The sequence below is a fragment of the Pogoniulus pusillus genome, chromosome 12 (genome assembly GCF_015220805.1).
Source record: "Pogoniulus pusillus isolate bPogPus1 chromosome 12, bPogPus1.pri, whole genome shotgun sequence".
NCBI classification, from domain to species: domain Eukaryota; kingdom Metazoa; phylum Chordata; class Aves; order Piciformes; family Lybiidae; genus Pogoniulus; species Pogoniulus pusillus.
This window is the reverse complement of record NC_087275.1, coordinates 18,165,624-18,179,662: the sequence shown is the minus strand read 5'-3', so window position 1 is coordinate 18,179,662 and position 14,039 is coordinate 18,165,624. Positions and strand designations below refer to the sequence as shown.

The 14,039-nt window shown below is 35.9% G+C and overlaps 1 protein-coding gene across 1 annotated transcript in view; it reads left to right on the top strand.

Annotated features, from left to right (window-relative positions):
- HLCS (holocarboxylase synthetase) overlaps positions 1-14,039 on the top strand; it is a 124,156-nt gene that overhangs the window by 33,838 nt on the left and 76,279 nt on the right. Inside the window, exon 6 of the mRNA XM_064152501.1 lies at positions 7,624-7,895. Coding sequence (XP_064008571.1) covers positions 7,624-7,895 — 272 coding nt within the window. The remainder of the gene's footprint in view (positions 1-7,623; positions 7,896-14,039) is intronic.

The following is a 14,039-nucleotide window of genomic DNA, read 5'->3' as shown; positions in this document are numbered from 1 at the left end:
ACAGCAGAGAGGCTAGAGAGAAATGCATCTCAGCCAGTTCCCCAGCAGAAGTGAGTTATCTATGTTTTGATTCTTATTCTTATATCTCTCAGCAAGCCTACGAGTGAAGTAGACATCACCATTGTTTTCCTTCCGCAGCCTGTAATCTAATTCTCACCAAAACGTTTTAGCTAGCTTCAAAATAGCACATGCTGAAACAATGCACCATGTAACTGTTTATATACTGTAATGCTTGTTTTTTAAAGATATACTAAAGCACAGATACAAAAGGAACTTGGTCACTGGAATGATCTTTCAGGAATGATTAGCTTTTTCTTTCTTGCCTCTGTTGAGAAAGTATACTGCAGACTGAAGTAACTACCCAAACCACTAGAGACTCCTAAAAATCCAGTTGGTTGTGAATTAAAGTTACCAAACCCGACCATCTTTTCTAAATGCCCCTGCATATTTTATGCAATTGGCTCATGTTTGCATCTGAGTTTAGGAAATATAAAAATATTATTAATAAAATGAAACAGATTTCCTAGTTATGTAGTGTCCCGAGAATGCATAGTGAACATCAGCCAAGGAACTATCAAAGTTCGTGAGAACATGGAATGAGAATGCACCATGGTTGCACTACAATAAAATCTTTATGAAGGTCTTGAGGGGATGGTGAAAGGAGGGAGTGGAGAACTGGGGATTTCTCTCCTTCCTAAGATTTTTTTTTTCTATGAACTAAAATACCAGTCATTAAAATAATGACTTTCTAGATGCTGAATAATGTAAGATGGATGCACAGATTCTCCCCTGACTTAATCTAGAGAGGTGACCTCAGCTACAATATGTCTTCCTATGAATAAAATATGCAAAACAAATGAAAATACTATAAATGATCTGAAGCTAAATTAAAATCTGCCAGTGGGATCATCAAAGGAATACACCTACCTTGCTCACTTTTTATCTGTTTTCTTGAACAAGGACTAAAATTTGAAATTAATTATAAGCAGTCAATATTAAGAGAATAGTTTTATGTATGCTTTCTAAAAAAGAATCTGATCACTTTATGTATTTCAAAATCATATTTTGAATATATTGTAACTGTAAAACTGTGTTTTACACTTCTGTTTATTCTTTTTGTTTTGGTTGTTACAAAACTTATCTTCAAGTTTATAGTTAAATCTGAAAGAACAGCTAGTGAGGATTCAAGGCATCAATGACATCTGATGGGTATTGAAATAATGACCATCTAGAGAAATCTCTTAACATGGTCCCTTGGTTAGAGACAATGGCTTTGACTCACAAACACAAATAATGCATCTGTGATCTACAGCTTTTCAAAGTTCTCCTGAACTAGCAGATGTCTACTGCAACATAATTAGCAGTATAGTTGTTTTGTGAGAGGGAAGAGCAGTGGTTTTATGGAAGAGGTTTCAGCAGGCCTATATTCTTTGTCTCTTCCAATTCCCTTGTCGAGGCTGTGATCACCACAGGATTGTTTTCTTTTCTCCTTTGATCTGGTTCTCTTTTCTCTTTTTTTCCTTTCTTCAGTCCTGGGTTTCCTCTGGTAAAAGGTATTATTTTTGTAAAGGAAAATAATAGCTGTTAATGAATTGTTATGGTATTAAACCAAGCATTTATAAAGTATTTTATAAAGCCTCAGTGCAAGGTAATATATACCTGCTGAGATTTGAAAGCAATGAGGACAGTATATGACTTCACGTTTTTTCTGCATCCTTTGTGTATTTTCAGGAGGTGTTTTGCTGCCATTTTAATGCTTTAAGTGTTTTTCTGTACGATTAAGTGTGAACACGATTTCAAAACGGGACTATGGTTATATTAGCAAAGTGTCATCTGCTTCAGATCTCAGTGTATGACATTATTACAGAAAGTGGAAACACAGCAGAATCAGAAAAGCATTTTTTTGTGTGCTTCATTAGTCAGGAATGTCTACTAAAGCATTGCCCTCTTTTGCTAATACTCACTTTTCCTGCTGCTGTGCTGATCTACTAAGTCACTAGCCACTGTAGATATGTTTTTTACTGGCACTGGCCTACTGCTTACTACCACATTGGATTTCAGTTTGTTTCTGTTGGATTCAAGTGATGCTATGGAAGCTTTCCAGTGACTAATTTAACACCTTTTAAATTGCTGAGCAAAGCTGTGAAACACAGAGAATATATATATATATATGTATTTTTTTAATGTGGATGTATTTTTATATTCTAAAACTGAAATCAGATTCTAAATGCCATACACTTTCTATTAAAAGTTGTACTTTTCTATCAATGCTATTATAGAATTCATATGAAATATACTTGAGATCGTACTTCAATCATATAATACTCATTTGAAAATGGCCAATTAAGGGGGGAAAAATAGACAGGTTAACCATATTGAAAGTGAGATGTGTATAAATGTAGTTGTGCTTACACTCCTCTAAAAGACTGGTACTTGATGCCTGTATAATCTTCACTTGTTTGCAGATAATGAACATGTGTATGTAGTTTAATCAGTACATCAACTGATAATACATGAATCAATGCATCAACTACAGACATTGTTGAAGTATGATGAAGCAAACCCAGGTGTAGTTCATTGGAATTGATTCTGTTTTCTGTAAAGGAAGGAGATAAATTTAAGTCATGTTACAGCTTTGTATCCTGGAAGCCAATACTTGGTCTCATGTACTCATCAAACAAGAGCTGAAATAGCATATTGTATTATAGTCACAATATTGAGTCATCAGGTAGTGCATCAGTAGAAGTGCCTGGGGTTTCTTCTGAAGAAAGGAGAGACCTGACTGATGTATGCTGTTTGCGTGGTTTATGGCATTATATTTTTAACTTTCATTTAGTTTTGCCTTCATGTTTTTAATAAAACCCCAAAATAATTTAGGATATGACTGAAATTTTTCTTAATAAAGAACTCTCTTGATACAGAATTTATGACCTATTTATAAGAGTGTGGTGGAAAAGAGCAGCTCTCAATTATGCTTACTGAGAGAGAGGTACTTGCATGTATCTGTCTTTATAGGAACATACATGCAAAAATAAAGAAAATACATCACAGTTATATATAAATAGAATGTAAGAATGGAGTCTCACATTTGAGATTATTTTAAACTGTTGTAACTGGAAGTTTATGTGCTCCGTGCCTAAGTCTCATTGGGTAATAGAGCCCAGGTGCAAATAAAATGTTCTCCATAAGGAGCTGTAATTTTCTGTTACTTTGTACTACAACAGAGAAGGGTCCATATACAACTGTTTTTTCTTACTTATGTCTTGGTCTTTTCTCCATTTTGTTCAATCTGAGCTGCAAAGTAAGCATTAGGAAAAAACGAGGCTAATGATTACAAAACCAAAAAGGATTTCAAACAGCTAAAGAAAACTTCCCCTGTGTAACAGTTTCTGCACCCACCTGACCAAACTCCTGAAGTCATTGAAAACAGATATTAATAAAACAAGTACAGCTTTCCCTCTTTCTTTGTTACAGTTGCTGTTAAAACTTCAGTCCAATACCTTGCGATGTTAGACCTCATTTGATATAGTGACCCCTAACAAACTGTTGTGCTTGTCAGTGAGGGAGCTGAGGGGATGTGTAGTATGCGGTAGCCTGCCTCTCTCATTCTGTCAGTTTTGTGCATTAACCTTTGCTATAGCTACCTGTCCACTCAGAACAACTTCATTCAGCAACGTTTTCAGTCAGGCAATGAAAATTCTACTGGTTCAGCTTTTTTGTCTCTGGTCCAGATCAGTGAGGCTTTCAACTGCTTTAAAATTTCCTGTCTCTCCATACTTTTGTCTGGGAAGATTTGAGTTGTGCTTTGGAATACTGAGGAAGAATTTGTTAAGTGTGATATGGGGGCTGGTTCCTGTCTGTTTACTGCTTTTGGTAATGTTGTTTTTACAATGCATTGAAAATAGATTGTGCTTTTAACATGTCAAGTATAAGCAGATGATTTTTTTTTCTTGTAAATACTGAATTTGTAGTTGAGAATTTTAACTGTGAAAAGCTGATGAGCTCTCTTGTTGCCAAGTTGTTTGGTTGATGTGTCAAGTTTCATTCTTACTTTCAGAAAGCAAGCAGTATCTTTGCTTTGGAGAATGTACACATAAAATGTGATTTGAAAAACTAACAGTTTTATAGGAAATTGAATTTAGCTTGACTGCAGTTTCCTATCCAAAACTGATGTAGGACTAATAAATGACAGTTTCAGAGTGTATTTGTAGTACCTGGATCTCTGTGGGGAGGAAGGGGTGAGAAACCAAAGTCTGCTGAGCCTGGAGAAGAGTAGCCTGAGAGGGGATCTTCTCAATGTTTACTTATGCCTTAAGGTGCCTAGAAGGGGCCAGTGCCTTTTCACTGGTGCCTGGTGCTGGGATGAGGGGTAATGGATATGAGCTGGAACACAGGAAGTTCTGTCTCAGCATGAGGAAAAACTTGTTTGCTGTGAGGGTGATGGAGCACTGGAGCAGGTTGCCCAGAGAGGTTGTAAAGACTTTCAAAACCCATCTGGGTAGGTTCCTGTGTCACCTGCCCCAAGTGATACTGTTCTGGCAATGGGGTTGGACTTGATGATCTCTAGAGGTCCTTTCCAACCCCTACCATTCTGTGATTATACTTAACAAAGCAGGTTACTGACAATGTGTAATACATCCTTTGGTATGACTGGTTGTGTAAGTAGCTACAGAGAGTGTTGTTGGTGCCTGAATATCTGACAGCTACAGCACGTTGATTGCATGCTTCCATAAAGCTTGAGCCTGCATATTTGGAGTTCGATAATGGTCAGGGTAAGCGGTGCCCAAGAGTTTGGGTATTCCCTTACCTTGGTGCCTTGTTTGACAAACCTGATGTGTTCCCAGAGCGATGGAAGGTCAGACAAGTCCTGAACCAACACTTTTCATTTTAGTGGCCACCAGAGGTTGCTGCAGAACGGCAGACAAGGCCAGGGATTGGTTTTGCATTCTAAGCTGAATCCTGAACTTAGCAGCAAATTGCATAGTTCAGGTTCTGACGCGATTATATTCATTTTAAATGGAGTTGAAGCAGAGGTTAACCTTGACTGCTTATGTATGTTTATTTCATTATAGAAAAATACTTCTCTGTGTGCAAGTATAATTGCGAGGATCAAAATACATTGGTTCAGCATCCACATTTCTGTAACTTCCTGTGAAGGAGGTTCTTAGACCAAAGATGATTTTTTCCTAGTGTAGCACATAAAACTTTGCATTGGTTAAAAATATAAAACCATTTAAAAAAAATCAATTGCTTTTCTTGATGATGTTTTACTTATGCTTATATCTGTTCAATACAAATATATACAGTATGGATAAAGTTAGCTTCAGAATTATACACATGTGATAGTTCTTAAATGGTTCAAGTGTGCATTAGAAACAAGAAAACTATATCAAGAAGTAAGCCTAAAACCTATGGGGGGAAAAAAGCAGCTGGGAGAATATACTAAGAGACTAAACAGTAGGTATTGTGTGGTATATGTGTAATAATTTAACGTCACACATGGATATATGTTATTTCAATCTTTTCAGGAAGTCTGCTCTGGCAAAAGTACATCAGATTTTATGAAGCGTAATAGCAAGCACTTCCATTGCTTGTTTGGAATGTAATACTACTTTGAGCACCTTTATTTTTTCACCCTAATGCCTGTTTCTAAATGTCTGTGAACCCACCCTTACGCAAATTAAAATTACATTTTATATCTAGGATGTGCATGCTCAGTTATGATAAATGAATTTGTGTTTGGAAAGCAGTGGGAAAATTCTGATTAATCATATCTCTGACAGGAATGAAAGCTATAATTTTCCTAAATATCAGTTGCAGCTAATAAATTACTCTGTGTGTGTGTGTGTGTGTAAAACAAGAATAGCATAGAAAAAGTTTAGCAGCAGTCTGTCAAAGCTTTATTACACTAAGTGAAGATAAAAGCACTTCGTGCAGATCAAGTCAAAGAAATGCTCATAAAACCTTTAATGCCACATTATCAGTTATGATTTCTGTAATTTTTCTGTAACCAAAATTTAGCTGCTGAGTCACTCTTAGATCCTCCTGGGGCTTAAAGAAGGTAGCGCCTGATTGTGTTTGGAAATAGACTATTCCTTTTTTATTGTATAATGATCTGCTACCCACCCATATTATGAGGCTGCAAACCAGTAAGTCTGACATTCCACATACAAAGAACTTCACACAAGAAGCAGTTACCCTGTGAAATCTGAGAATACAGTTTCTGAGGATGGAAAATCTATAGAAAGGTGTTAGGAACAGAACCACTTTTCTCCTTCCTTCATATATAACAATGGGATTTGGAAAAAATGGAGCAATTACATGGATAGATAACTATTTTTAGGAAATTTGCTCTTCATTGGGCTTTGTGGGTTTTAAAGGTTTGGCTTGGAGCTCACCAGCACCTTGTTCAATGGCAAGAGAGCTCAATCCTGTCTCAGCACTCATATAGGAAGCACTGGTATGCTGGTTCCCAGCTATAGCGATGGGAAAGTGGGGTGTGTGTTTGGTCAGAAGCTTTTTGGTTTAAAGTCAAATAGATTCTTAAAAAATGGAGTGCAGGAATCACTTGTCCACTGTTTTCAGTAGAATAGAGACGTTTGTTTGTTTGTTTCATATGTCATATAAAAGACATTTTCACTTTAGAAGGAGAGCTCTTCGAAATTTAAGCTGCATGCATAGCAAAAATGAAGTCCCTACATCTGTGTTCTTCTGTTAATTTACAGTTTCTTAAAACATGGCTAATGTTTCATATTAAATCTCTCAAAATAGAACTAGGTATCTCCAGAAAGAGCACTGTGAATTTGTAATACTTCTTTCAGAGAGTTGCCAGGAAGGTAATAGTCTCGGGAATTCATCAATTTCTGTTGCAAGGCAAAACCTTTTTTTCTAGATAACCTAAAATAAAGGAGAGGAAAGTGTGCCCCAATTAATAGAGTTATTGCCTATTCACAATCTTTTGGACAAAAATGTGTGTTAACTGTGCCACTGACTAGGACAAGGACAACAGAGCATACATAAAACTGCATTTTGAACATTGGTAGAATTATCTTAATTGTGTGCATCCTTCAGTTACGTGCTTCTCTTTTAGCTTGCTAAAGCCACTGCTGGAACAGCCACTGCTCTCTGTACTGAAAATAAGAGCAGCAAAGCTTCCTGTTAGCTGAACATGTGAGCCCTATAGCAGATCATCTGCTGGGAAATCTCTGAATGTTTTTTCATATCTGCTGCTTTACCCTTCAAATTGAGTCTTAGTGATGGACTGAAGGGCTCGCAGCAAAGAAATGGTATGCTGGAAAACCTGCATCATGCAGATGGATATGTGGCCCCCGTACTTCAGTATCTAGAAGCAAAACAAACGCTGTTTTAGTGAAAGGTTAAGCCTAACTAATCTGCTAAGGAGCATGATCTCAAGTCTAGAAAGACAGTACAGAGTAGTCAAGCCAGGATGGATTAGAACAAGCAGCAAAAGTTGATCTTTGAAGAGGGAATTTTGTTAACTTTCCTATTTTGGAGTAGAAAATGGCTGCTTGAACATTAATGTTCTCTGAAGAACAGTTGCATTCCTTCACATATGGTGGTCTGTATTTCTGTTCCTGATTTTTTTGTTTCCCTTGCCCACAGGAAATCCATCTTGCTTTTCTGAAATGGCTTGAGGGAAATGTAGATGCTGAAGGATTAAGAACATCCAGCAAGGTGTCTCTTAAATTTGTTTCATCCTGTGAATCCAAAATGGTGGTAACTCCATCTCTCATGCCAGTCATCACTGAGATGGGAAGCTTCTCATCAGAACATTTCAGCCTAAAGACATATCAAGAGAATCTTCAAACAAAGAAACTTGGAAAGATTCTTCTTTTTACTGAAGTTACCACAACAACAATGAATCTTCTAGATGGGTAAGACAGTGATCTAGATGACACCAACTAAGCTTTCTGTCATGGAATTCACTATTACAGTAGCACATGAAGTTCCAAAAGAAACTTCTTCCTCTCTGGTTTGTTTGTTGCCTATAACCTAGCCACAGTAAAAAAAAAATAACAAAAAAACCCCATAAACCAACAAAACCCCAACCTCAACCAAACACAAAACACCCACAAAAACCAAAGCCTGGTTATCTTGTAGATAAGACAAAATAGACATCTTTATATTCACAGAATATTTATTAATTGTGTATAAAATACCAAGCCATAGTAGGTGTGAAAACCTGAGTGTGACAGGTTTGGACTTTACAGTGGAATTTATTTCTCTTGCAAAGAATGTGCCTCACCAGAGGAACGTTTAAGCTGCTCAATATGCATATTTAACAGATTATATATATATTATAGATAGAGATTCTGGTTTATATATATATAGAGAGAGATTATAGATATATTAAAGAGAGAGATTATAGATACATAAAAGAGATTATATTATATATATATGCATTTTCTAGCATGATTTATTTGCTAAGCTAGTTACTTGATGAAAGTAATATTGAGTAGATTATGGCCTTAATTTTGACATTACTGTTTATTTTTGTTCCTTTCACTGAGTGTTTCACTAAAATGCTCTTCAGTGGTTTGTTTGGGTTTTTACACATTGCTTAGGGTTATGCTATACTTTTATCATCACGTAGGTGACCCTTGTGAATGAGTTGTGGGATACCTTTCAGAAGGTACTTAGAGTTTTGAATGGGATTTAACAATATGAAAATCACAGTTACTAAATCTTAGGTTGGAGTCTACGTACAGAGATTGTACTGTTATGTTTCATGAAATAGTCTGATGGAAAAAGATGTCTTTGGGAAGTTCCTGCTCTTCAGGACAGATTATCCCAGTACCTGTAACTTTTCTTGGCAGCTACTTTTGAGTATGGGCATTAAGTTATCTACAGAGTTTGCAGATTAATTTTTCTGTTGAAAATAGACTCAGGAATTTTGTTTCAGACTTTTTAATCAGCATCATCAGTTAAATAATCTTGCATGTTACTGCAACTGCTTAGTTGAGCACCCATAATAGCTTTTGTTCTCAGCTCAGTGTAAATTACAGAATATGCCTTCTTGCAAGTAATAAATGTGACTTTGTTTAGAATATATGCACACAAATTCTGTGCAGGAATGCATTATAACAGTATTAAAGAAAACCAGGACACAAAAAAATTACATTTTGTGCTTAAAATATTGCAATGTAGAGACCATTGGAATCAAGTACTTTGAGCATCTCTTAGAGCTGAGAGTTGTCAGTAGTGTACTTCGTCCTGCTGACTTCTGCAGCCTTTTGTTTCTCACTCTTCAGATGAGTTTTGAGAGAGCCATTCTCAGTTTGTAGATCTAAGGCAATTTTACAGTCCTCCACAATTTTTTGTCACTGTGCTGTTGCTGTACTGTTCCACTTGTAGAAATGTAAGCAGCTTCTCATTTTTTTTTCTCAGGCTTTTAATCGCCTGTGGGACGTCTCGATGCTCCCTTCCTAAGCTTTGTAGGCTGCTGGTTAACTGTTGCTGAATGTTGAGCAATTTCTCTCTTTCAAATTGTGCTTGTCTTTAAAAAAATCCAAACTATCCTCTGTGTGTGCATATGGATTCTCATGCACACACATTAAAAGATCTACACCCTTGTCTCAATCACAGATTCTGTAATGGTTTTTGGGCATGGGCAGATGTGCTGGCACAGTAAGAGAGTACAAAGAAAAGATTTATGTTACAGAAGCATTTGTAGTATTTGGTTCTTCGTGTTCAGTGTGCACAGTATGTTCAACCTGCTGGATTGAAAGCAGTGTGGTAAAGACACCAACAATGTGATTATGAGGGCAAAACCTTTCTTCTGTGACAAGTTGTTTTTGGTATATGTTCTCAGTAGTGTTATTCACGCACCTCAGTAAGATAAAGTGTATAAATCAGAGGTTTGTGAACTTCTTCAGATATCACAAACTAAAATAATGTCTGCCTAATTTAGATATGTTATCAAGAAAGGCACGAGAGCTAAGAGAAGCAGTCTTGATTTTTCAGTGATGGTGAAACCTTTACTCTCTTACCTTTAAAGTGCTGTACCAGCAGAGTGGTCAGCACTCAGATTGCTTTTTTTACATTAAGTAGTCCAAATGTAACGAACTATTTACAGATGTAGGTACTCAAGATTTTCCTCACCATGATGCAGCTTTAGTAGTCAGTTTTCAGGTGAAGAGGTACGCTCAAAGTCCTGGCTCTACAAAGTTTATACTGGGAAGATTATAATTTGAACCATTAAGTTTATCTTTTAAAAATACCTTTGTTTTAATAAGTTAAAATGTTTTCCTGAAGTATTATGCATGATATTATTGTAAATACTTTGTTGTATTGGATAGTCTAGTACCTCGAGACTTCACAGATAATAACATTTCATGAAGCACTGGAAATCAATGCAAAGATCCATTAGGCAATTTTTATTGAAGGAAAAAGTTCCAAAAGAAACAATATGAATTTGCTGGGACATTTGCATGACACTTTCTTCTGGCTGTCAGTTCTGAATGAAAGGGGAACTTATCTTTGAACAAAAATGATATGTTTTTTTGCATGAACAGAAAAAAAAGGTACCTGTTGATCATTTGTGATTCCCAGAAAAATAAACTGCAACATCAGATACTGCAGTAAGCGCTTGTTGCATGATAGAATTTCTTAGGGTCTCTCAATGCTTTTCAAGTTTGTAGTGACTACAAATAGCTTAGTGTGATTAGTAGTAAATTTACTTAGTAAATTTTAGGTAAATTCATTATTTAATTTGATGGCTTTAGAATTATTATTTTTTTTAACTTTTCCCACCAACTGGATGTCAAAACTTCTGTTTCTCTTCCTTTCTACTTCCCCAAACCTTCATACCCCCAAAAAATTAAGATGTGGAAGGAGAAAGTGGGCTGGAACTAATTTAATGGCTGAGCAACCTCACAGTAGAGAAACAGCCGGAGCCTAATAGGGGTCTTTGTCTGCATTTCCACCCTGGCTGGTAATGTGCCAGTCAAAAGTCAAGCAAGAGAAACAGGTGGAAACTATTAGACCTGTCATAAAGTTTGAAAAATTGATTCTGGAGGCAAAGTGAATAGATTGAACTTGACAGTGTTGTCCTAAAGATTCTAAGGAAAAGTTCTGTAGTTTAATTTGGGATCCCTTGATTGTTCATTAGCTCTCCAGATGGCAGCTCTTGGAGGTTTGAGTATTAATGTACATACTGTATTGTCACTGGCATACATTTCTGTGCCCTAAGGTAAGAAGTGAAGTGTGAATTCACCTGTAGGTGTCTGACATTAAATGACATTAGTCTAATTGTAAACTAAAGATTTGTTTAAACATCATATAGTTTTAAATGCTCAACAGTACTTCATTATTTCATTTTAAAAGCTTTATTTCAATACTTTGAGGCCATTTTTGAAAGCATTTCTACTTTTATTTCTTTGGTAAGGATTTTAAATTTTAGTTAAAGTTTAGAAGCTCTAAAGGGAGCTTCTAAGAGGAAGTTATTCCTGTAAATTTCAGTTCAGAAACCTGGTGTTCAACGATGTTTATCATAACCACCTGAACAGGTTAACTTTGCATGAAGCAGTTCCAGTTTTTCAGTCTTCTCTCCTCAGAGCTTGCATGGGCTGAAACTATTGTTTTTGTGGGTGCATTTGGTATAGTGATACAAGTATTATATTGTAGAGACACAGTTATTAGACTTGGAAGACTTGAGATCAACAAAGAAATAGCACAGTCATTGTCTGGAGTGGTTTCACAGGCATTTCATTTAAAAAATGAATTAATTATCTATACATTTTAGTTTTATTCTTTACCTGATAACCTGTTTTAAAGGTTTTTGGCAGAAAATTTGATTATGCAAGCCAGGCTGTGATACAGTGATGCAGTGCCATTGTGAATCCTTTTTTCCCAGAAATTAAGAAACACAAATTGCTATTTTTAGTAAGAGTTTGACACCAAAATGGTGAATTTTATTGGAGATGAAATATGTAATGAAGGTGACTTAATAATTACTGAATGGGATATTTAAATAAAATGTCATCTTAGAATAAACAATTTGCAGACAGTTAAGTTTTGAAAAACAAAATCCATTACATCATTGGTTCCATTTCAGTTTTGATTTCTGCCTTTCTAAATTCAGATTGAATTATTTAGAGTTGTATTACAGATACAATTTTGGAAAGTGAGCATTAAGACTAATTCATTCTAAAACTCCTGGTTTAGTTGTATTCACGTTGCTAATACAAGTATGAGCTAGTGAGAAGAGTAGTGTTTAGTTGAAGAAGATCAGAGACACAAGCTGAAATTCACATGCTGGTTTTTGTATTTAATAGTTTGGATTTTTAATTTTGGTTTTTTTTCAAATCCTTGTGATGTTTTATTCTGTGCAAGCACAGTGGCTTTGTGTTTAGTCATTCCATGCACCTCAATGATCTCACATATTTTCTTTGTAAACAGTATTGTTTTAAAAACCAAAATAAGTTGTGGGGAATGGGCTAAAATGTCACTTGAAGATAGACATATGCCATTAATGCAGCCTTTGCAAAACACACGCAGTCAGAGTGCTTGTTCTCATTCTATCGTCAGGTGTACCTGTTGAAAGCCTCTGCTCTCAGCTATTTGCCTCAGAATTATACTAGGACTGTAACTACAAGCCAGAATCATTCTTCTTAACAACTCTAAGCTCAACTTGATCAGTGGTTTTCTTTGAAAGCTGTGAAAATTGTTTACTGTTTTAAATATTTCTTTAGCTAGTCATGTCTCATAATCTAGGCTCAGGTGAATGGAGGAAGCTGGCTTGCTGAAGTAGTCAAAACCAACAGCAAGCTGCATCACTGTTCTAGTGCTTTATTCTTCTGAGGATATATGGGTTCATTGAATGAACAAGTCTTCGAAGGGCAGTGTTTGTCTTTTAGCATGATGTGACTGTCCCTGTACATTAATAGTCTGCTATAAATAAATGTTTTATTACCAACATTAACAGCTCGTAACAATGACTCCCCTCTGCCCTTCTCCTTCAATAACGCATGTGGAAGAGCTGAAAAATAGCATGGTGGGGAGGAATGATGCCTGTCTTTCAGGAAAGAGATTTGCAGTTGGATGTTTAAATAGTGGATGATTATACATTGGACAGTTACATTTAAATGGTGGGTACATTTTTTAGATAAACTTTTCTACAGATCCACGACCAAAAAAAATACATTGCCAGTTTGTGTAATGAGTACTTCTTTCTGCAGAGAGCTCTCACAATAGTTCATGTTTCTTTTAAAAGCTTTGATCCCTTGGTTTTGTTGTCTGATAAAAAGTAGTCTAAGCTAGGAAAGCTTTATTTGGTGAACATGTAGCCTGAAAACTAAAATTGGATACTAGTGATGATAAACCTGCTCTTTAAGACTTTTTATGTGCTTAATCTCCATTTCTCTTGTTTAATTTAGCCTTGATTATAGTGCCATCTTCCTTCATTCTTTACACAATTTGAGTTACAAGCTTTTAGGAGTTTTCTGAAGGGCTTTTTATTCTCCATAGAAGAAAGTTAGTGTTTTGGAGTAACTACTTCCATGCATCTTTTCTTTAGGGGTTATTTTATATTCAGGGTTTCGTACCTGCCTTTTGTTATAAAGATTAGCTCCAATAACAAAACATGTTTACTTCCTTTAAATCAAATTAATTTCAACAGTATTTTTTGCTAATTTAGTTTTAAATGTATAGTATTTCATATTTTAGTCTTCTCTTATTAGTAGTGTTTTGCATCATCCAGTGTAAAGTTGTCCTTCAGCCTGATAACAAAAGATCATGCAAGAATTTTTGTACTACAGCCAAGAGTCTGTTCCCTTCCTTGCCTATAGAAAGGGAGGAATTCGGAAGTTTTTGGCACTGATTTGGTTCTGTGCCATTCCCAGACTCTTCTCTGCAATTCCATTTTTCATTACATGCTTGCTGAAAGATTTCTGTATTAGGATTTGTCATCTCCTTTGTGTCAATTTTCCGTGCCTTTCTTTCCACCTGTTGTGAACAGTTCTTGAGGGCACTAAACAATTAGGTCCCTATTTTCCTGTCACGCACCTTGTGTGTCTGAT